Source organism: Podarcis cretensis (assembly GCF_951804945.1).
Source record: "Podarcis cretensis genome assembly, chromosome: 14".
NCBI classification, from domain to species: Eukaryota; Metazoa; Chordata; class Lepidosauria; order Squamata; family Lacertidae; genus Podarcis; species Podarcis cretensis.
Window position 1 is genome coordinate 38,380,358 of NC_137183.1, and position 22,774 is coordinate 38,403,131.

General features: G+C 42.5%; 1 protein-coding gene across 9 annotated transcripts in view; it reads left to right on the forward strand.

The window, feature by feature from the left end:
• LOC307202410 (ankyrin repeat and fibronectin type-III domain-containing protein 1-like) overlaps positions 1 to 22,774 on the forward strand; it is a 363,651-nt gene that overhangs the window by 73,173 nt on the left and 267,704 nt on the right. For 8 of the 9 annotated variants that reach the window (XM_079952309.1, XM_079952316.1, XM_079952315.1 and 5 more), the window contains 2 exons: positions 6,111 to 6,304; positions 9,865 to 10,094. In XM_079952309.1, coding sequence (XP_079808435.1) covers positions 6,111 to 6,304; positions 9,865 to 10,094 — 424 coding nt within the window. Of the gene's footprint in view, positions 1 to 5,112; positions 5,234 to 6,110; positions 6,305 to 9,864; positions 10,095 to 22,774 lie in introns of all 9 variants that reach the window. The other variant, XM_079952319.1, reaches the window with a different exon arrangement.

A 22,774-nucleotide genomic window follows, 5' to 3' on the forward strand; every position in this document is an offset into this window, starting at 1 on the left:
ATCGGCTCCTCTCCCCCTCCCAGTGGAGGCGTGGATTGAGTGCGCGCTGAGTCTCTGGGAAAGAGAGGAGGTGCCCTTGCTGGCGTGCGTCCCCAACGCCCTTCATCTTTGCTCCAGGGACGTTCTTCTAGCCGCACACCAATCGTCAGCGCCTTCTGGACCACTTCTTGAGTGCTCCGTGGTCTCTCCCCCCTTGCGATTTCGTCTTTCACAGCCCCGTTTAGCCCCTCCCAGAACAGGTCCCTGACGGACGCTGAGTCTTTTTCCCATCCCAGCGCGTTGACCAATGCAAAAAGGCGGGAATGATATTGCCTTACAGTGGCTCTGCCTTGTTTCAAACCGTGAATCTCTTTTCTAGCGACATCCACATCTATCTCCGATAAAAAACAATCGTCCATTGCCTTAATGAAGGCTTTTGCGTTTTGGAGGGCTGGATCATTATCTCTCCACAGATTGCGCAACCACGCTTTAGCTTCTCCATGGAGATGCGTTAGTATGAAGCCTACTTTCTCCTGCTCATCTCTAAAGTCCTTCTCCAGCAACTTTAGCGCAAAAACTACGTCTGCTCTGAAGTTAGGATATTGCTGCAGACTCCCATCGAAATGCGACACAAGGCTCCCCCCTCTTTTCCCGAGCCCGATCCCCTCTGATTTGGCTCCTGGTGGCCCCTGTTTAGTCAACATTTCCAACCTGGTTTGCAGATCCTTGCAGACCGCATCTGATTCCTCTTCTCTCCTCCGTGCCGCTAGTATTTCTGCGTTAAGTTGTACCACGGCGTCTTGCAAAGCTGCCAGTCGTTCTTCTGTAGTCATCTTGTGCTGCTTTTGTGAGCTCGCGAAGCACCAATCTTCGCCCCTCGCTGCGTCCTCTCACGTTGCGAGGTTCTTTGAAGCAGACGGGACTTACTGTCAGAGCTGCCTCCAGGTCCCAGCTCACAGAGGACCAACGCTAGGCTGTAGTTATGTACAAAAGTCTTTATTGAGGTTCAGTTTCCATTTTAAAGCCGCAGCGTGCAGCTCTACGTCTCGACCTTAGACCGGCGAAGTCCCGTCTGAGTCTCCTCCCCTTCCACACCAGTTTAAGACTCTCGCCTTGCTCCACCTCTTCCTAAGTTCCTTTCTCCTCTGGGCCCTCCTGCCCGCTAGGGTTTCATCCTTCCTGGACTCCTCTGACGCTGACCCTGACGATTCTTGCCCCTCCTTCCGGCGGGCTTTAGGACCTGGTTCCCTATCCGGGCTACCTTCTGTGCCGCTCGCCTGTACCTTTGAACTTGGCGCGCGCGCCCAGCCTGCAACTTTCCTCTTGACCGTTAACTCGCTCTCGGATGGAGGCGTGGTCAACCCTGACTCATCTTCTCTCGCTGGTGGTGCATATGTGGGCTCTGACACCTGGGACTCCTCCCCCCCACTACGCTCTGGTGGGGAAGCTGGTCCTGATTTCCAACTGCTGCTCTGGGAGTCCCCGCTGGCCCCTTGCTTCTGGGGTGTCCCCCTTGGGTCGCCCCTTGCCCTGCCCATCGGCGCCCCCTTCTGTGAATCTTCCGATTCGCTGGAGAGGCTCACGGAATCTATCGGGCTGCTGTCATATTCTCCTACGCTGCCCTCGGATTGCTCCCCCTCGCTCTCCATCTCCTCTCCTCCCTGCGCTCCCGCTGAGTCCCTGACAGTTACTCTTTTCCACACCCCAAAACTATAGAGATGAGTTTTAACGTTTGTCTGGTTTGCATTTAATAAGACAACTAAATAAATCTGAAAAGTTGCTCCAGAGTAGTTGAATGGAAAGATTTAATTATGAGTGAAAAGTCAATGAAGTACAATTAGTCCACTTTGCATTTAGGGGTGGCTGACCTGTGACCTTCCAGTTTTAGTTAGACTTCAGCTCCCATCAGTCCCAACCAGCATGGTCAATGGTCAGAAACAACAGAAATTTTAGGTAATTTCTATGGTAATTTCTATGACTAAAACTTAGTTGAATACCATGCAGAAAAATCTAGGACTGGTGTCTGCTGGGCATCAAGCTATGGAGTACAGTCTTCTACATGACTGCATGATCTCAAAATGCACATACTTATTTGAAAGCACTAGCACTTTCATGTAAAATATCCATCCAGGAATTCTGATATGGGGATGATTCTAAAGAAAAGTAATTTACCAGTGGATATTTTAATGGCACACTGACTCTGAACTGCACCATAAGCCACTCTGAATGTTAGAACGGCCCCATATCCAGTGGAATATTTTGTAATGAAATTTTAGGATGAATTACTTGACATTTGTCATGAAGTCCACAGTGGGTTACACTCTGACCACACCTACTGCATGTATAGGTGCACCCTGCACTTAATTCTGGCTTGTGCTGAAGGTGGAAAAGTAAGCCTGCAGCTCTCTTTACACTTACCTGAGAGCTTTTGCCTTAAGTGGGTCACCAAAATAAATCTGGGAGGCATTGGTTTTCCTGGTTGTTTAGAATAGCCAGGCATATGTTCAAATTAGCTCAAGGCCAAACGAGGCATGACACAGCCACATCAGTTGAAAATTAATAATAGCAGGCTTGAGGCTGCAATATTTTTCAGAATTGCATTATATGGGGAAGTGAGAGTTGTAGCCTATCCTTCACACTGCAGCCCTGAAGGAAATGCTCTCCCTCTAAAAAAGTTGTTGTAGTCCAGCAGCATATTTAGGGCTGCAGGCTGCTCATCCCTACATTAATATGCTCAAACTGTCTTGCCCCAGTGAGTAACCTGGCTGCTGAATTCTGCACTACAGTGGTGCCCCGCAAGACGAATGCCTCGCAAGACGAAAAACCCGCTAGACGAAAGGGTTTTCCGTTTTGGAGGTGCTTCGCAAAACGAATTCCCTATGGGCTTGCTTCGCAAGACGAAAATGTCTTGCGAGTTTTTCTGACTTTTCCCCCCTTCCCCCCCTTTTTCTAAGCCGCTAAGCCGCTTATCTGCTTATCCGCTAAACCGATAAGCTGCTAAAAGCCGCTAAGCCGCTAATAGCGCTAATCCGCTAAGCCGTCAATGGGCTTGCTTCGCAAGACGAAAAAACCGCTAGACGAAGAGAATCGCGGAACGGATTCTTTTCGTCTTGCGAGGCACCACTGTAGTTTCCTTACCGTCTTCAGAGGCAGCCCCATGTATAATGTGTTGCAGTAATCTAACCTAGAAGTTACCAGAGCATAGACAACAGTAGTTAGGCTGTCCCTGTCCAAAAGGGATGCAGCCAGGCCACCAGCCGAAGTTGATGGAAGGCATTCTGTGCCACTGATGCTACTTAAGCCTCAAATGACAGCAATGGGTCCAGAAGTACCCCCAAGTATCTAGAGGTACCCCCAAGTCTCTCTGGGTACCTGCTCCTTCAGAGGCAGTGTAACCCCATCAAGAACAGGCCACCTTCCATCCATCTGGTCTAGGGAACCATCCACCAACAGTGCCTCAGACTTACATGGATTGAGCTTCAGTTTGTTGGCTCTAATCCAGTCTATTACCAAGGCAAGAAAATGGTTCGGTGCATTCACTGTTTCACCTGCATATTTAAAGGAGTAGCACTGTATGTCATCAGCATATCAGCTATGTGTGACAGCATACTCCAATCATCCAGATAACCCCACTCAGGGGTTTTATGTAGATAAACAGCATAGGGGATAAAATCACATCTTGAGGAACCTTACATTAAAGGCACCAAGGGGCTGAAGAATACTCCCCAAGCAACACCCTCTGGAAACTCCATCCAAGTAGGTCTGGAACTACCACAAAGTGGTGCCACCCATTCCTAACTCGGATAGCTGCTCCAGAAAGATACCATGGTCAATGGTATCAAAAGCTGCTGAGAGGTCAATGGGGTCTCTCTTCCAACAGAAGTCTTTATATAGGATGACCAAAGCATATTCTGTGCCAAAACTGGGCCAAAACTCCGATTGAAAGGGATCTAAAAGATCTGGTCCACAATCACCTGCTGAAGAACCTTGCTCAAGAAGGGGAGATTAGTAGCTGGTTGGTCCTTACTTAGATTTTCCAGTGGTTTTACCACTGCCTCCTCCAAGCAGGCAGGCACTACCCCTTCTCAGAAGGAGGCATTAATCATCTCCCCAGCCCAGTCAGTTATCCCATCCCTGCTAGTTTTTATCAGTCAAGAGGGGCAAGGATCTAGGGCACAAGTGGTTTGTCCGATCCAAACATGTTATCCATCCTATATACTGTATTTGGAACTTAAAATAATTATCCAACTCAAAATGTTTGTATACTGTGGCCATTCTTTTAATATTGGCAAGCACCCTTTCATGTCATAGCTTTGATTCCCAAGCAGCAAATACATCTGGGCAAAATTTAGTAGCAATACAATCTTCCATACCCTCATGGTTTGCTCAGCAGGTAGGCATTGATAATGACTAGTTAATAACTTTAGGTGGAAGAATTTTGAAAATCCTTGTCAAACATTGATTATGAGTTCCACAGCTGAAAAAGCAAAACAACAGTTATTTATAGGCCTTGGTGCAGTTGATTATAACTGACCTTTGTTCAATCTTCATGTAGTCTCCTTGAGGGCCTTTGCTAGTGGAATGTCACCACCTGCAGCAAGGCTGTGTGGTAGGTATGCTTTTGGGAGGGATTTGCAGATGCTGGGTGACTCTTTTGCCTTCTACAAAGAATTAAAAATCATAATATTTGCCCATCTAGCCCAGTCCCTCCCTCTGCTGTGCCTCTCTTGATTGTAGCATCTGATGCTTTTCTTATTTTTCCTTAATGGAGATATTTCACGTGTTTCTAAATATCATCTAGTTTGGCAAGAGAGAGAGAAAGAGAGATAAAGAAAGAAAGCACAGATCTGCAAATCCCCAGAGAATATATTCCACTGTCAGAACTGGAAAGCAAAATAGGCCAACATTCTTTGTGAAATAATAATTGAGACTGGGCTCCATGCTTCTTCATGTATCCCTTGTTCTTTACTTCCTTAATAAATCATTGCCTGCAGCTGAGCAGATCAAAACATCAGTTCCCCAGAAGTGTGAGTTCTTTTCTCTGACTCCAGTGACGGTTATCTGTAAGCAGCGGTGTAGTGGTCCAGGGTTGTAGGGTTGCAGGGAGTGAAAGACCCATTGTTATTTCTGCAGCAGAGTCCCTGCTTCCAGTATCCCAGAGCTGCCCAATCAGCATGACAGGAGAGTTTTTTGGCCTTGGAAAATAAGACTTCTCGCCTTTTCTGTTGATTGAAGCCAATCCAAGTGAAAGGAGGTGAGTCAGTCATTAAGGATTGGCTTTTTGGGTCTCTGTGTGCCTTTGGGGCTAAAATCAAACTATTGGAGAGTTACAGTGCCTGTTGTGGCTGTAGAGACTGATATGGGAGAAACAGCATAATATTTAGCCACCCTAGAATCTTGGAAGCATAGAATTGTAGAGTTGGAAGATACTCCAAGTGCCATCTAGTCCAACTCCCTGCAATGCAGAAATATCATACATACAGGCGACCATCCAACAGCTCTTAGCTGTCAGAAATTTCTTACTGAAGTTAAGCTGGAATCCACATTTTGATTTGAAAGGAATAAAAAAAACCCCCATAAAATGTACCTGATTGTCTGGGAATGTCTGTAAAAAAAGGCTCAGTAAAGATCTTTGCAGCTAGCTTGCCTCCCCCTTTTGGAATCTCTCTGACTTACCGTACCTTCCAGAAGCAGTGACTGGTGGCGGTGGCAGGGTGAAATGCAAGGCTTATCTTTGTATTTTCATTAGCATGAGATTTATTGGATTTGTAGTTCTGAGTGGTCCAGGATCTTTACTAAAGGCCCTGAAACTATGTTTTGTGCCAATAGCTTTGGTAAAGCTTTTCGGTGTAATGAAAATATAAATGAGTAGTGCCCCCCCCTTTGCCCCTTCATCTTATTACTATTTCTTGAATGTAAGTTCTGGAGATGGTGTTGGGATTTACTCATGATGAACATAGCTAAATTCAAAGGGGTTTTGGAATACGGAGTAAAAACTGTTTTCAACTCAAGGTGGGTCTTGTGTTCTGAACTCACCTAATTTCAAAAATATGCTACTTCACTAGTAGGAATAACAAAAATGTAATCATAGGCACATCTGATTGCAATCTCTTTCTTTTCTCCTTTTAAAGGTCATTAGACAGAAAGCCACAGAGACCTGTACTAGGAAAGTCAAGGACTCTTCCCAGCATTCCTCAGTCCCCAATCATAAACCGCGTTCCACTTCTAGATTCAAAATTGTACAAGAAAGATATGCCAGAACAGAAGCATTACAGAAATCACTCTGCCCCTGACTGTCAAAAAGGATGTACAGTGCCCTCTACAGGTAAGTTTCAATAAATGTAAGTAATCCTGTATACTATGTTTTTATTATTAATTCAATTTATGTTCTGCCAAAGGTTTGAGAAAAGCTTGAGGACAGCTCTTTTGTAGCCGCCTTTTCAGGAGACTCCTTAAATCATGCGTAGGCAAACTAAGGGCCGGATCCGGCCCAATCGCCTTCTAAATCTGGCCCACGGACGGTCCTGGAATCAGAGTGTTTTTACATGAGTAGAATGTGTCCTTTTATTTAAAATGCATCTCTGGGTTATTTGTGGGGCATAGGAATTCATTCAGTTTCCCACCCCAAAATATAGTCCGCCCCCCCCAAGCTCTGAGGGACAGTGGACTGGCCCCCTGCTGAAAAAAAATGCTGACTCCGGCTTTAAATCATTAAGAAACATGGTTCTAAACATTTTCTAGTTAAAAACTACCTTTAGAAAACCACCTTCCACTTTAATATACTGTATTACAAACGCACCTTCATTTTCAGTTTCTTTTTTCTCTGTGTGTCAGAGTTGTTGCTTGCCCCATGTGTCTCAGCAGGCAGTGCAGTGTACCTCCGGGGGCGAAGTCAAACCACTGGAAAATCACAGTGCTTGCTGTGGCTGCAGAGATGGATAACTTGTAACTGCTGCCTCCCATGTTGTTTTTGCTGTTAGCAGCACCAAAGTAACCTCTCTGGGGCATAAACCTGAGCAGTGTGTATGAAGGTCTTGGACTGCTCAGACAACAAGACCACCCTCTTGGTCTTGCTGATGTGGTCCAAATGAAAGCAGAGCAATACATTTGGCACCAGCTTGACTGCAGGAGTTGCTGGAAGGAGGAGCACAAGGCGCCATCCAACTGTCTTAGGCCTCGTTGGTGCTGATTTTATTACTGGATTGTTTATGAAGACATGTAATTGGTGATGTATTAGCCAGGGCATTTGGGTACCCCCTAGTTTTTTGTGTTTATTCTTGGTTTTTTGTGTGAGAAGATAAACAAGTGTAATATTTTCTGCCATTTGCGAAGTTGGGTTGGGGGAATCAGATTGGGAGGGTTTGGAATAAGTAGGTTAATTTTGGGAGGGTGATCATTTTGATAATGGCTATTTTGTCTGAGAAGCTGAAGTTGGTGTTGTTCCATTTTTTCAAGTCTTTGTTGATTTGTCACCACAGGGGGTTGTAATTGTGGAGGTATGGTTTGTTGAGGTTTCTGGTTATTTTGTACCACATGGTATCACCTTAGTGATGTTGGTGAATTCTTTTTGGATATTTGAGGGAATGTGTGTTGAAACACATAGCCTCAAATACCTGACACCATTGCAAATGTGTTGGGTTCTTTGTTTAGGGTAGCTACTGTGTTTATGGGGTCTGGCGTGACCATCAGGCCACCTGCAAAAAGCCCTAAGTTATAGGTTCTGCCTTTTGTTTCCACTCCCTTGATGTCTGTTGCTGCTCAGATTCAGATTGCTAGGGGTTTCAGAGGAAGGGAGACAGTGGACATCCTTGTTTTGTGCCTCTTCGGATAGCTATGGTATTAGAGTCCACACTGTTAGTCATGCATTATGCTGAGGCTAGGGAGTAGATTTGTTTGAGGGTTTGTAAGAACTTGGGACCAAATTTCATGTTGGTTAGTACTGCTAGTAGGCATTTCCATTCTAAGCAATCAAAGGCTTTGAGAATGTGTAGGCACATAATTGTCAGTGGAAGTTTTGTTGTTTTGCAGTGTTTGATTATATTCAGTAGTTTCCTAATAGGGTCTGTTATATTGCGACCAGGGACGAAGCCAATCTGGTCTGGGGCTATTAATTTGTGTAGAATTTTTTTTAGGCGGTTAGCCAAGATTGATGTGAATATCTTGTAGTCTCAGTTTATTAATGAGATCAGGCAGCATGATTTTACTTTGAGGCTGTCTTTGAGTGGTTTTTTGGATAGATACTATTTTAGAGGAGGTCCAGGTTTCAGGAATGGGGCCCTCTTTTATGATGTCGTTAAATAGACGGGTCATGTAGGGCATCAGGGGTTCTTTGAATTTCTTATAGAATTCTGCTGTAAAGCCATCTGGCCCTTGGGCTTTGTGTGGTTTCAGTTTTTTGGGGACTGTATCTATTTCCTCTGGGGTGATAGGACTGTCAATGAATTTCTGTTCCTCATCAGTTAAGGTTGGCATGGCCAGCCCTGTTAGGAATTTTCTGATTTCCTCTTCAGGTGGGTTAGGTTGGAATAAAATTCCGCAAATTCTGAGGTTATTTCTTTGTTATGTTGCTGTCTTTTTTAGTGATGCAGTGAATTCTTATTTTGGTTGATTTTGCATTGCTTTGTAACAATTTGTTGGGTCTCTGGACCGTAATAAAGATTTATGATGATGATTTTTTTCCCTATGCCTGTTTGCTAATAGTCTGAAGTTTTTCCCTCCAGACTTGTAAAAGTGTTGTTTTGAATATAGAATATTCATCATTGTTTTGTTGATTTCTAGTGAGTTGAGTTCCCTCCTTTTTTGTTCTATAGGTTTAAGGAGTCTTTGGCTCCTGTTTGTTTGTAGCATGATGAGAGGGTTGTGATGTCTTGTTCTGTTTTGCTAATTTTTGACCGCTTTCATAGTGTTCCAAAGGAGAGGGGTTGTTATATTGTCTACATCATTTGCTTTGAAATAGTTTTGGAGAGTTTTTGTGAGACTCTCTCAGTTTAGTTTATTTGTGGTTAGGATGGGACTGAAGGGACCATGATGGGGTGGTTTGTGTTTCTGAAGAACCATGATAGGGTGGTTTGGGTTTCTGGCTGCCAGCGGCACCCCTCTGACAGCAGGGGAGGGTCCTCACAGTGCCTGTCTTCTCCTGGTATGATAACCTTTGTACAGCTCTCCGTTGGGCCTCTGCCTGCTTCCCTTGTGCCAGTTACCAGAGAGGTTGGATCAGGGCCTTTGCTGCTTTATTTTCTGTATTTTAACAGCTGTAGGCAAAGCAGCTATCATTGGTAGCAGCTGTGGGAAACTTCTCCACCTGAGATGCTAGAGAGCTTCTGGTAGTTAAACTGTTGTAGACTAGATAGAACACCAGCTCCTTATATTTGTGCAGCGTGTACTGTGCTAAGAGGTTTCAATTTTTAATGGACCTTTTTTGAGTCTTTTCTCATAAAAAATATTTATTGCCTTTTTTATGCATGTTCTTCTTTCTCAAACTGTTTTTTTGTGTGTCCATTGAATGTTCACTTAACTCTGCACCCTCCTTTTGACCTCTTTTCATGCTAGCAAAAAGATAGGTGATATACTGCATGCATCCTCATCTTACAGCTACTGACAAGGGTTTACATTACCTGTGTGAGTACACACACCAATAATATTTATTCATCTAGGCCGTACACCTAGGCAGTACACACTTAATCAAGAACAAGAAAAACATGCTGTTCATGCTGACAATCTTCACTCCAAGAAGGAAACACAGTTGCTTAAGTTAATGGAAACATGGTTTTTATCCTTCGGAGGAAAATGTTGACAAGAAGTGGAAATCTTGTAGCAAAAGTGTTAATTTTGGATCCTTATTTGATGGCTATGGGTCCTTTTCTCTCTCTTACTCCCCTGTCCTAGGAGAAGCATGGCAGCTGGAAGATGATTGTGCTGAATCTGTGAGGGATCCTGCCCTTCAGCCAAGGCTGTGCACTGCCATGGACGAGGCGCCTTTCAGATCCTTGAGAACTCGGTCCTTCTACATGAGGAAGAGCCTTTCAGTGGACAACCACTTAAGTGCCCTCAGCTATTCTATCCACCCCACAGAAACCAAGACAGAGCGGGTCAAAACAAAACTTCGAAGGCAATTTGTGAGTACCAAATGGCTTATTTCCCACATTTATTGAAAGGCTTGCAGTCCATGCATTTTCAAAATTTGCACCACTGTTAGTTATTCCTGCAAACAGCTTGCATACTCTACTGAAACTGATGGTGCAGTATATCAGAAACAGGTCTGTGCAGAGTTTGTCTGAGGCCTGGGGTGGGAGTTTTGTTAGAATAAAGTTATAAACTCTAAGCTTAGCCCTGTGAGGCGCAGGATGAGTGTACCTGACTGCCCCCCCCCATTGGCCCGTTCAGAAGTATTGAATCTTACTTATTGATCTGATATTCAGTATCTTCATGTAGCTCCCTACCATCTACATTGTTAAAGCATATAACTTTGGCATCTGAAATATGCTCTGCTTGAGTTGGGTAAATGTGTGCACATATTGTGCATATATGCACTCATCTAACTTTCCTTTAAGCTTTGAAATCTGCTGTTGAAACCCTGCATTTGTCACAAGAAAATAAGAAGACTTTTCCATTTGTTGTCACCAATTTTAATCCTTCCCAAAATTTGACTGAAAAATTTTGAACCAGAAATCTTGCAGCAGTAGAACAGTTCACATCAGTACATAAGTGGTAAAGAGACTTCAAAGCACAAGTATATCTATGAGAGATAAATATCCAGGTTGACTTGAACAGAACCGTATATGGGGGAAACCTAGAATAGAAATGGGTGCTTTTAAGCCAAAATTGCAGGAGCAATCCAGTTACTGGAGGAAAAGTGAAAGAGATGCATGGGAAGAGTTGTGGTTTGCAACTCAAAGTTCAGTATCAGTAATGTATCTGGTTTTAGGAAGGGATGAGTTTGAAATTGTAGCCCCATAGTCTGTGTGTTGAAGGGTAATGAATATTGAACAGCAATAAGCTTCTTGTTTCCCAATCTGTAGCAGAATTTATGTCACATAAATTTAGGAGAACAGATGAAAAAGCCAAGCACAAGAGAGGTGCCATGTCAAAAGAATAGCAGAAGTGGGATACTTGCTTCTAGTATCTAAAAACTATAGACTCAAGGTCACCAGAAGAAAGAAAGCAATTCAAAAACAATGAAGGATTGTAGGTGGTGCACATTTTAGAATTTTGATTCCCTAACATTGTAGATTGTCTTACATAAACAAAATGTTTAAAGGATTTTCACTTACTTGAAAGGGGAAAATATTTCATAAGACGTTTTTTTCAGTTTGTCAGTTTAATTCCAAAGAGCCCATTCCATGTTGCTTTCCAGGACTTCACTTCTCTAGATGTGAGTAAGGGAAGGTTCACCTGTCTCCTTTAAAAGTAGTCCTTATTCCCTAAGATAGACAGGCTAATAATTTAAGCGGGCTACCTCCAGCAAGTAGGGGTTGTAAAGACCAAAATAGGCTTGCTCATAGCAGCAAAACTACTGATTTACGGGGTTACTTTGGAAGAAAGCTGTAAACATTTTTTCAAATGTATTATTTTGAGTCTAATAGGAGATAGCACTGGAGCAGAAATAACAGATGGAACACAGTTTGTAAAGTAGGATGTTATTAAAATTTAATGGGCTCATTTACCACTTTCTGAGAGACACCTGATCTGAAGAGTGATATGCTCATTTCCTTACCTCATTACCAGTTTCAGGATTGTAATGAAGGGATCAAGTGTAATGAAGGGATCCACTGACAGACAATGCTTCCATAGATAGACTTTCCATTTTGTATGCAAGAACATGAAAATAATCAGAAACAATGAGAGGAAACCAGGAGCAGTTGTTACAAACCTGTGTCGTTAGAGGGCAAGGAGAAAGGCAGTAGTGACAAAACTATTTGCCTGTTTTTCCACAATGCGTTGCCGGGGTCTTTACCCCCATTCTATTTGATATTAGATATTGTTTTTCTGCCTGGTACATAACTCTGCTGCTGTTTAAATTTCCATTTTGCTTGGGTCTGACTGCTCTTTTTGGGGTACTTTGGTGGGTCTCTAAAAATCTTGGTTTCATTTTTCCGCAATGACAATGCTAGTCATGGATTATTCTGATATAAAATATAGAACTCTGCTGTGACAATTCGATGGATTCTGATTTAAGACCCTGGTTCTTCAAATTGCAAGTGAAAAAAACCACAGTTGAATGAAAGCAGCCATATTTGATACTATCATTTGTGGTGAGAAGCAGAAAGCATCAAAAGGATTTCTGATGATTAGAGTGAGTCAGTTTTGCTTTGGGGTAAGAAACCGACTGCCAGTTTCTTTTGTTGTTTTATCCTACACTAGAGGTTGGGAAGGCATTTTCATTTTGCTTAGATTTTCTGGTGGCTTTTTTCCTTTTTCCACTTAAAATATGTGGTCTAGTTTGCTTGAGTGAGTTATCTGGATGTATTTGTACACCTGCAGTGCACTTGTTCTTTGTGCCTCTGGCATGCTGTGGTTTAGACAGTGTAGATTAGTTTATGGGAAATTGTGGTGAAGGTGGATAAATGCTTCACTTCTGCAAACAAAACCTTTGACCACATGGTCTCATTGTACTTTCTTGTCCTGTGGTTCTAAGATGTTATATCTCTGGCTTTGTAGATAGCCCAGAGTTTTAAGAAATGAGAAGATGAGGCTAAACCTGAAAAGGCTAAACCTGAGATCATTTAAGCCTTTTTCAGCTTTCAAAACACCTTACCAAAAAAATAAATTGAAAGCATAGTCTGTAGTGACGGCAATAATGGCTTTGTAATATTGCTACAGGGGCAAACAAAAGGATGCAGCCCAGGTGTGCAGATGGTAAACTGCATTGGCATGCTTTAGTGGTAGCTGGGATACAGGCACATTTCTCTTTACAGTTTCTATGATTTGTTCAAGTTCCCACCAGCTTGGCTTACAACAAATAGAAAGAGCTCCTGAGTGTGCTACTCGGAAAACTGGCAGAGAGATCCATTTAGGAATTTCAATTCTAAGCTTCCAGAAAGCAGTACAGATACTGATCTCCCTCTACCCACTTTCCTGCATATTTCCTTCTGAAGAAAGGAAGGTTTTCCTCCTTCCACTGTCTCTCAGGCTTACAGATATATTTGTTAATACTGATAGTGATGTATGGTGCATCATCCTTCTGACAGTGGCACCCTGTAATCTTGATTGGTAAGTAGATAGATGGTCCTTCCATATTCATGATTCTATTATTATGCTCTTATTGTCACGGGATGCCTAGAGGGCACATCACGTTAAACTAGAAATACTACTACTACTACTACTACTACTAATTTATTTTATTTTATTTCTCACAATGAGAGCATCCTGACTCCAGAGATAAACTCTAGTGCCACCTAGTGACTGAACTATTTAATGACACTATCAGCATGCTTCAGGCTTCCCATAATCTTGGTGTTTTTTTTCTAGAACCCTAATGGTTAATTGATATCTATTTTGTAAAGCTACAAGATTCATGTGCCTCATGATGCAGCAGGTTTAGGGCACCTGCGCAGATACGGCGCTTCAGGTTGTGGGCTTTTCACGTTGAGAATAGGCCTTCGGAATGGATCCCGTTCGTGACCACAGGTACCACTGTACCACTGAAGAAAAAGCATGCTTTGGAGCACACAGAGCAAACACAACCTTTTTTTTTGCACCCTTGAGATTTCCTCTTCCTCTCAGTTCTTGAAATCAGTCTGAGTCTTGGAGTACCTTTTAACATAAAAATACCAGAGTAGGCTAATAAATCTATTTAAGAGTGTATAGAGTTGTCAGGCAATCACCTGTTTGAGCACTTGGGTCAGGAATCAATTTAATAATTAGTTTATTTACTTATTAATAGTTGCTCCATAATTCTCTAGGCTGCTCACAAAGCAAGAAAAAGGGATGTTGCAACTGGCTTATAGTTGTTTACATGTTCTGGGGACAGGCCTAGGTTTCTTCAAGTGTGGTCTGATTACTGCTTCACGTTAAAGAGGCTGTTACCACCTGCTCTACCAAGAAGGAATTTAAAACTTATTGGTGTTTTCTTTGTCCCTGAGATGAACCTATTCAACTAATTAGACTTTTCCACCAAGAAGTGCAGGTGGGGTGTGTGTGTGTGTGTGTGAACTAGCACTTGTATTGTGAACTAGTACTTCTATTATTTATTTGTTTATTAAAATTTATATATTGCTTTGATTGCAGGAAAAAACCTCAAAGCAGATTACAAAAAAAGTAACACTTGTAGAAGTATACCTGATTTTTCTATTATGGTATCATTTCTCTAACATTGGGTATCTTTTCCCAATTTCTTTCCAAACATTTCTGTTTTATTTTTGTGTGAATATAGCTGTCTCTTTAGTATCTGGGATTCATTTGGCTTTGACTGTTACTTCTGCGAGGAATGTTTGAGAGTGTAAGAAAGTAGCAAAGAAGTTTAACAAGAGTTAGATGGACAAAATATACTGCCACAGCTTCCCACACAGTGTGCAATTGATATTAGACATGGGAACAAATTATTTCAAGCTACTTTTAAGGGAAATTGTGACTGCAGATAGCAGTCATAAACTCCAATGTATGTCCCCATAGACTTATAACACTGTAATGAGCTGCATATTTATGGCATTCTTTCTACAGTTAAAATAAAATGGAATTATTTTATTAAACTAACACAAGCAAGGATATACATACAGCTTAGCAACATTAGACTCTTGATAAATTTGAGCTACCCACAGGCTCTTATTAGAAATTTCAAAATCCTTGATTTTATTTTAACTTCCTAGGTACCTTCCCCCCCCATAAATATGTATTGTTTTTACTAAAGTATACTAATCGAACCACAGAATAATTTGGGAGCTTCTAATGATACTGAGCTTTTAAAATTATTATTTTATTTAAAGACAACATCTCTTCTGTCTCACAGCTTAAGGATTTACACCAGAAGTTTCTTAGACTACAGTACCCACCTACTGAACTGGAAAAAGAAAAAAACCAGATCAGCAGGGCCAGGCTAGCCCCCAGGAATAGTTACATACACCTGATGATGTGGCCTATAGCCCACAAAAGCTAATGCCATAATAAATCTTGTTGGCCTTTAAAATACTACAAAATTCTTTTGTTGTTGTTACAAAAGATCAATACTACTATCCCTCTGGAAGTTACCTTCAGTGAAAACATCTTCACATGTGCAAATGCAGGTTGAAAGTGTTTCAGTTTGACCCTGGTGAGGGGTAGAGAACTAGTATAGACAGTGTGTGTAGTTGACTAGATTGAAATGAATTTCTTCCAATTCGGTTTGAAAATGTAGGAAGTAGCATTGGCAATTATATTTGAACTGTTAAGACATTTATCAAGAATGACAGAAAGAGGAACAAAAGACATTCAGCTGTGGTCTCTCACTATGTGCAAAGCACCCAACAGGTTATAGTGATTCTAGGTATTGCCATGGTGGATAATTCTGCATTATCTTTCTAAGCTTCCAATAGGACTGGCTTGTGTGACAGTCCTTTTTCAGCATGTGTGCTTTTGTCATTGTCAACTCCACAGTCCTTTAGGCTGATAAAGCTTCAATGCCTTTGAAATATCCAGGTTTAACTGGCTTATAGGATAAACAAACAGCTTGATACCAGTGATCAAACTGAGATTGGACTATTTTTAGCAGCATCTTTGTCTAGTCTCCCAGGTGTAATATAGAATGTTCCTGGTCCTAATGCAAAAGGGATTTGAAGGACGCAGAGTTGGTGTTTCAAGTTTTTCCATGAGTCTTTTAAATGAACTATAATTTCTGAAAGTTGCTTATTGACACCACAGCAACCAATTTTCTCAGAGGCTGTGCCTAGGAATGATTTATGTGGCCCCCGTAGAGCAACCCCAACTTGCTTAGGAGCAGTGCCATTGTAAATCGCTTTGCCACGTTATCATGGGACAAGAAGAACTGTGACAAAGGGCCTTAAATAGAGTAGAACCCTTTATTCAGTTTGAAATTGTATTTAGATTACTAATATTGTAAGTTAGGTGCAATCTGTAACTTAAATACTGTATATGATACTGTATGGAATGTTAATGAGTCCTGTGGAGATGTCATGGAGGTGATGGTCAGATCCTGAGGAGAAATGGAAAGAGTTCAGGGAATTGGAGCTGGATGACACTGTGGAAGGTCCTAGTGGGATTGGGGAGGTGAAATTGGGATTTCCAAAAAGTGTCTGAGCCCAGAGGGGAGGCCAATAATCCAGGGAATGAGATCTTGATCCAGGGGGAGGGGCCATATGGGTTGGTAGAAGAATGTTCTGCTCCTTTGATATTGGACACCCCTAGTTAGATATCTCCTGCTGTAGAGTCACCCCTGGCACTGCTTCTGTTAGTGAAGTGTAAATCAGATGCTGAGTTAGGGCCAAAACTGCCTCCATTTGCCAGCTCCAGCAGGAACATACCTCACAGACGTAACCTGCTTGAAGGAATGTGCAGGGGCATGGGTGTAGCCAGGATTTTTGTTAGGGAGGGCAGAACCTGAGTTAGCTATGTATTTTTATTGATTTGGGGGGCAGCTGGCCTTCCCCGCCCCCCTGGCTATGCCCATGTCATTTGTTGGATCAATATATTTATTTGTACTTGGCCAGTTGTCTATACCTCTTAGGTACCTGCTGCACCTTGTAACTTGCGCCTTGCCTATGTGCTGACCTGATTTGTTCACTAAAGCCTTTATCAGAATTACAGCTGCTGGCAGTGAAGACATGATAGTTTATATGATTTCTTTTCTATTTTATAATTCATTCATGTATATGTTATTTGGTTTAAGTCACTTGGAGACCTGTTTGATGACAAATGAAAAACAAATAAGCAAACAAGCACAGAAAGATTTTTGGTGTGAACTGGAGAACTAAAGGATGTAGAAACCTTTGTTTTAACGGTTCTTAGAAATGAAATTTTAATTAATGTGTTTTGTTCTGCACTCCTAATGATTTGTTCTAGGGAGTAAGTCCCACAGAACTCATGTGGGTATATGAACTTAATATCGTGTGTAAGAAGGGCAATGCCCATGCCAAAAATCAACCAGAATTCCCATGTAAAATCCTTTTTCATCATGCTTACCATGAATGGGTAGTCAGCAATTAACATAGAGTACAAGTGTACTTTAACAAGACTAAAGTACAGAAGATAGCAGTCTACTCTGGGCTATCCAGTAATAATTTATATATGAAGGAAAGCAAAGGAGGCAAGTGAGAACTACATTAGAGACTGTCTCCCTGTTCTTCTCCCATCTCTCCAAGGCCACCTGACATCTTGCTCTGTGATAAGGTTCCTGATGAGGTATCTTTGAATGTGATTGTATTAATGTGTTTTGAACTTACTTGTAAGCCACATTGGACAGATCTGTTTTCTTTAAAGTTGGAATGAGAATAGTAAACAAATGAATAGCCTATAGTTCTGGAACGCACTCCTGTTTGTAGCCTTACCAAAATTCAAACCGCAATATTTCCTTGAAATAGTATAATGGACTTTTTGCACATTACAATAAACCATGATTTATGGCTTACCATTAATGAACAGTATTACTGTGACAGAACTTTAATTAAAACCTTAACCCAGATACACTGCTATCACTAGTGAGGGGGAAAGGGGAAATGGATATAAGGGAAATGGATATAAGGGTGGGGGTGGTAGCCATTTTGTTGCTCACAGTTCATTGTTTTGTTTAAGAACCTCAGAAAGGCTTCCTTGCTTGAGTGGTACAGCAAAGGAAGACACAGTCTTTACAGAAAGATAACATTTAAGGCAGTGGTTTTCAACCAGTGTGCCGTGGCACCCTAGGGTGCCTTGAATCATGGCCAGGGGTACCACGGGCAATACTGGCCTCCTCTTCTATCCTTCCCTCCCTCCTCTGATACCCTCTCACGTCTCTGCCTCCCAGAGACTTGTACAGTTGTTTGTTACAGCAGCCCTGGCAACAAGCTCTCCAGGTGAATGGTGCCTCAGGGGCTGTCCAGAGGGTGCTACTCAGGTCCCTGTGGGCAGTGGGAGGAGGCACCTCTCTTTGTGGTGTGTGTGTGGGGGAGCTCAGAGACGAGGGGCCCAGAGGACTCCCAAGGAGAGGGGAGAAGAGAGGAGGCTGAGGGAACACTCCACAAGGAAGGGTCTTTGAAAAATGGTGAGAGGCTGCCAGTTCTGCAGGCAAGGAGTGACATAACTGGGCTCCTGAGCCCCACAGGGGTGCTGCACAAAGAATGTAGTTGGTCAAGGGAGCCCTGGACCCAAAAATATTGAAAACCTTTGATTGCTTAAACAGTATAAGCAGTATTCTTTAAACAGTATAGGCATGTGAGGGGTGGGGAAGGGACAGAATGTGCTTCTTGTCACAAGTGATTTCATACCCCATACATGTCTGTGTCCCTCGTGCACATCTGCTCTATGTAGAACATAAAATAAAAATAGAATTAAAAATGGTATCTGAGATGGAGTCCTATTTTTCCAACTATCAATATTGTTGGGAAAATGTGGTTTATCTCAGCAACACAAATGCTTCCTTTGGGGAAGAAGTTGAGTTCCCTAGCAACAAAAATGTACTGTATGCATATATTGTGCAAAACATGCCAGACATCTGGAAAAACACCCTTTAAGAGTCTGATTGATAACTTGACTTCTGCTATTAATTGAAGTAGGAAAAGTTAAAGCTATCATAACTAAAAAATTATCCAGTTGTCAAATGATGATTGAAGATATAAATTTAGTCATTTAGGTCTGACTGTGAGACAAGCTGTGGTTTGCAACTATATTAAGTCAGAGAAGCAACATCATCATCATAATGGAACAAGAATGCTGTTTGACAACATATATTTTTAGTATTTTTTAAAATAATGTTTACAAGATAATATCCTGATGTGTATAGTTGTACTAAAAGTATTTACTAAAATGGATGTTTCTTGATTCTTCTGAAGTAGTAAGAAACAGGTAGGGCAGTGCAGTGAGTCTGCTGCATTGGTGGCCAGCTTTCATGAGCACATCATCAGAGTATGTATGTATATTTGTTTGTGTAGTCAAAGCCACTATAAAACAAACATCAGGATATGTACTTGTGATTTTATGGCCTCCCTGCAGAGATGGGGATGGGGGGGGGGGGAATGACCACGCAAGACAGAGAATGTAGCAACTCAAACATACATTCCCCCACTGTCTAAGGCAACAAAACTGACCCCATTAATCATAGTGGCTGTGACAATATTTACTCTTTTCTCAGTAAGAAGTTGCAGTGGAACTTGGAGCAGAGCAAGCATACAGGACAATGTGGCCAGCCTCTGATCCAGTAAGGCAAAAGAACTCATGAGTGTTTGGCTAGCAATAGCAGTGGTTGGATTGGAATGTCTGGCATTCACCAGTGGAGGGTTTAACTGCAAGAGAGGGTTTATGACTGAAAACATTCCCCTTTTCTACACACCTCACCCTTAAACATGCATCTCCTGTGTGGGACCTGTATATTGTGCATTGACATTACCTCAACAGTTGGTGTAGTGGAATAAAAGTTCCTGGTGTGTGTGTGGAATCCTAAGGCACAGTATCTGTAAGAATTCTGTGAAGACAAGGGTTGGCAGTCCCCCATTCCCCAACTTACCAGGAGTTTGAAGATTGATGTGGTGGTGTCTTGGGCCTCCTGTACAGTGGGAAAGCACTTTGAGGCTGCAGGGGAAGACAATACTGTAAGATCCTGGGAGCCAGCTAGCATCCACACTGGACTCCCAGCAGTCAGGACTTCAGGGCAGACTCCTTTGCCTAGTCCACCTTCATTGGGACGTCCCCATATGTCCTCTATTCCTTACCTTCCTGTCTTGGTTTTTTAATGAACAGGATTTTTGTGGTTATCAGCATAGCAGTGGACAGCTGCCAGCCACTGGTTTCAGGCCAGGAAGCAATTTGACCCACAGGTAGATTTGCTTTGCTTTTGTGGGTTTCCCCCTACCCCATAGCTATTGTCACAACTTTGTAATGGCAGTAGGGAAGGACAGGGAAGGGGCACTCCACCCCATGTCATCAGGAGATCTCCTTAAGAGGTGTTAGAAGGTGACACTTCCTGTCCAGAAACCCAGCTTGTGGGTTGATGGACCATAGTACTCCCCTACCAGTGGCTGACTGGGGTCCAGTGGAAGAGGCTCCCACTGTGGGGGACCCAAACATCAGTTGGCCGTGTCTATTGACTGACAGATTATCAACCAGCAAGTTGGCTGGATCTTCAGTGCCTATGCCAAACCTGTCATCACTAAAGTTGTGGCCTAATTTTTATCTAGCATCTAACTCCTTGTCAAAGGGACGCAGGTGGCGCTGTGGGTTAAAGCCTCAGTGCCTAGGACTTGCCGATCGAAAGGTCGGCGGTTCGAATCCCTGCGGCGGGGTGCGCTCCCGCTGCTCGGTCCCAGCGCCTGCCAACCTAGCAGTTCGAAAGCACCTCCGGGTGCAAGTAGATAAATAGGGACCGCTTACCAGCGGGAAGGTAAACGGCGTTTCCGTGTGCGGCTCTGGCTCGCCAGAGCAGCGATGTCACGCTGGCCACGTGACCCGGAAGTGTCTCCGGACAGCGCTGGCCCCTGGCCTCTTAAGTGAGATGGGCGCACAACCCCAGAGTCTGTCAAGACTGGCCCGTACGGGCAGGGGTACCTTTACCTTTACCTTTTAACTCCTTGTCACTGTTTTTTGTCTGTTTCCCCTCCCATGGCTTTGCTGTGCCTGGATCTGCAACCTACTCTTCATATATGTGTTCTGAAGCCAGCTTATTGGTGCAAAGTATCCTTTCTCCATCTTTCCCACCACCAAGGAGCCCCCTTGTTGCTTTCTAAGTGTAAACAACATAAAGCCAAAGAAGGATGTCAACATCCTGTATCTTATCTGCGTTATGGGTTTCCTGTGCACAGTTGATTTGAATCTTAGGCTCTTTCACTATGGGGTGGATTGAGTGGATGGGTGTTCTCTGTGTTTTGGCTCTCAGGTAGGTGTTTTAATTTCATCCCACTTCTTCTTCTTGGTAGTCTCTGTGAGTAAAGATAGGGACAAAGCCTCATTCCTCTTCCATGCTTTCCCTGATGCTGACTGTTTTTAATTCTTCTGCTAGTGGAGGTGCACTCATGGCGAGGATATATCAGGATATCATTCAATCAGAAAACCACTGGGGATGTTCCAACATAGACTGCCCAGTTGGTGACCTACCTATCTTCATGATGCATTGTGACATCCTAAAGGGTTCTAGCCAGTGTTGCTGGAGCATAAAATTCAAGAGTTCAGGGAACTGTCCAGGTCATTGCTGATATGTATTGGGGACAATCAAGGGGTTCTGCTGAAAGTATCAAGCACATCCGTCATATGTTTTAAGTTTATTGTACTAATCAAGGCTTGCTTAAATTCTATCAGAAAGCTTAGATTTTTAGAACACTCAATTTTCTTAGACTTTGTTCACCATAATCAAAAGTTGATTATGTTTCCCATTATAGGTCTGAACAATTTCTAGAGCCAGGAAGATGTAGAAAGAGTTTATTTTTGCCCATCTAGCTGATGTAATTAAGAAGGGACAGCTTTGTTTATAGTTAAAAAGCACTTAACAAATGAGACCTGTCTCAGCTGTCTTAATTGTCTGGTGCTTGTAACTCATATTAGCAACATTAAAATGCTTCAACTCTGCATTTGGCTCTTAATCTGTCTACTTGCTGCAATGCCTCCTGTATTGCAGAACTATTTTCTTCCTTGGGATTGTTCTTGTTTTCTTGTTCTTGCCCTTTCTGCATCTTTTGTGGCAGAGGCATAAATGCAGACTTGACAGGAGGGGAATTGGTGGAAGAGTACTTGGAGAGTTAGGCTGCAGTTGGCATGCTAGTCTGTGACAGCCGAAAGAAAGAGAGAGTATTCAAATGTCAGGCAGACTATGTGTGACAAGGACATGAAGATAAGAGGAAAGGAGACAGTCTGGCTGAGACTGCAGTTGAGAGAGAATTACCAAAGAGGTTGAGTTGGTCTTAGAAATGTCCGTCTGTTTCCCAGATCAAAGAAGGACTGACAGTCCATGTAATGTTTGCTGGTGTGAATGACAAAGACAAATATCAAGAATAGTGGGCCAATTTATAACTCCCTAGGGGAGTAAGGGGGCACACTGGTTTGAGCTGTACTTTGAATCACTGTGATATTTCACAGCAAGCTGAGAACAGACTAAAAGAAGGATTTATTTTACTTTCAGAACATGCTCATAGGTTTTCCTTCCATTAGATAGTTGTCTGTGAACAGCATGCTTGAATTATGCTGTGTGTTACCTCTGTTGTGTTTGAGCCTTAAAAACACCGTTTCACTGACCTATGGCTGTCTTTGCTAACATTCTGCAACAGTTTGGAACAGACTTGTGTTTAATGCAGAGGGAATTTTGTTTGTTTGGTTTTTGAGCAGGGGAGTCATATGTATGTTGTAGCATAGTGAGGTATTCATATTCATAGACCAAAAAGAAATAAGTGTACTAAGAATCTTGGAGCAAAACAAATGTTAATGTACAAGATAACAACCATCATTTAAAACTACAATAATCTTGATTTAGCTCCTGATAACGGGATTTCCAGTTTCAGGTGGCAAGCTGATCTCTTGCTGTCACCGCTACTAATAGAAATTTAGCCACTGCAGTGATTCCTTTGGGTTTTTAACTTGCTTTAGATATTTAACTTAAAATTGAACTGACCTTCCTGGTAGTTTGTCAGCAAAGGGCCAATCATATGCTGCCAGATTCCCACATAGAGATTACAAAACAGAAGGGGATGTTATA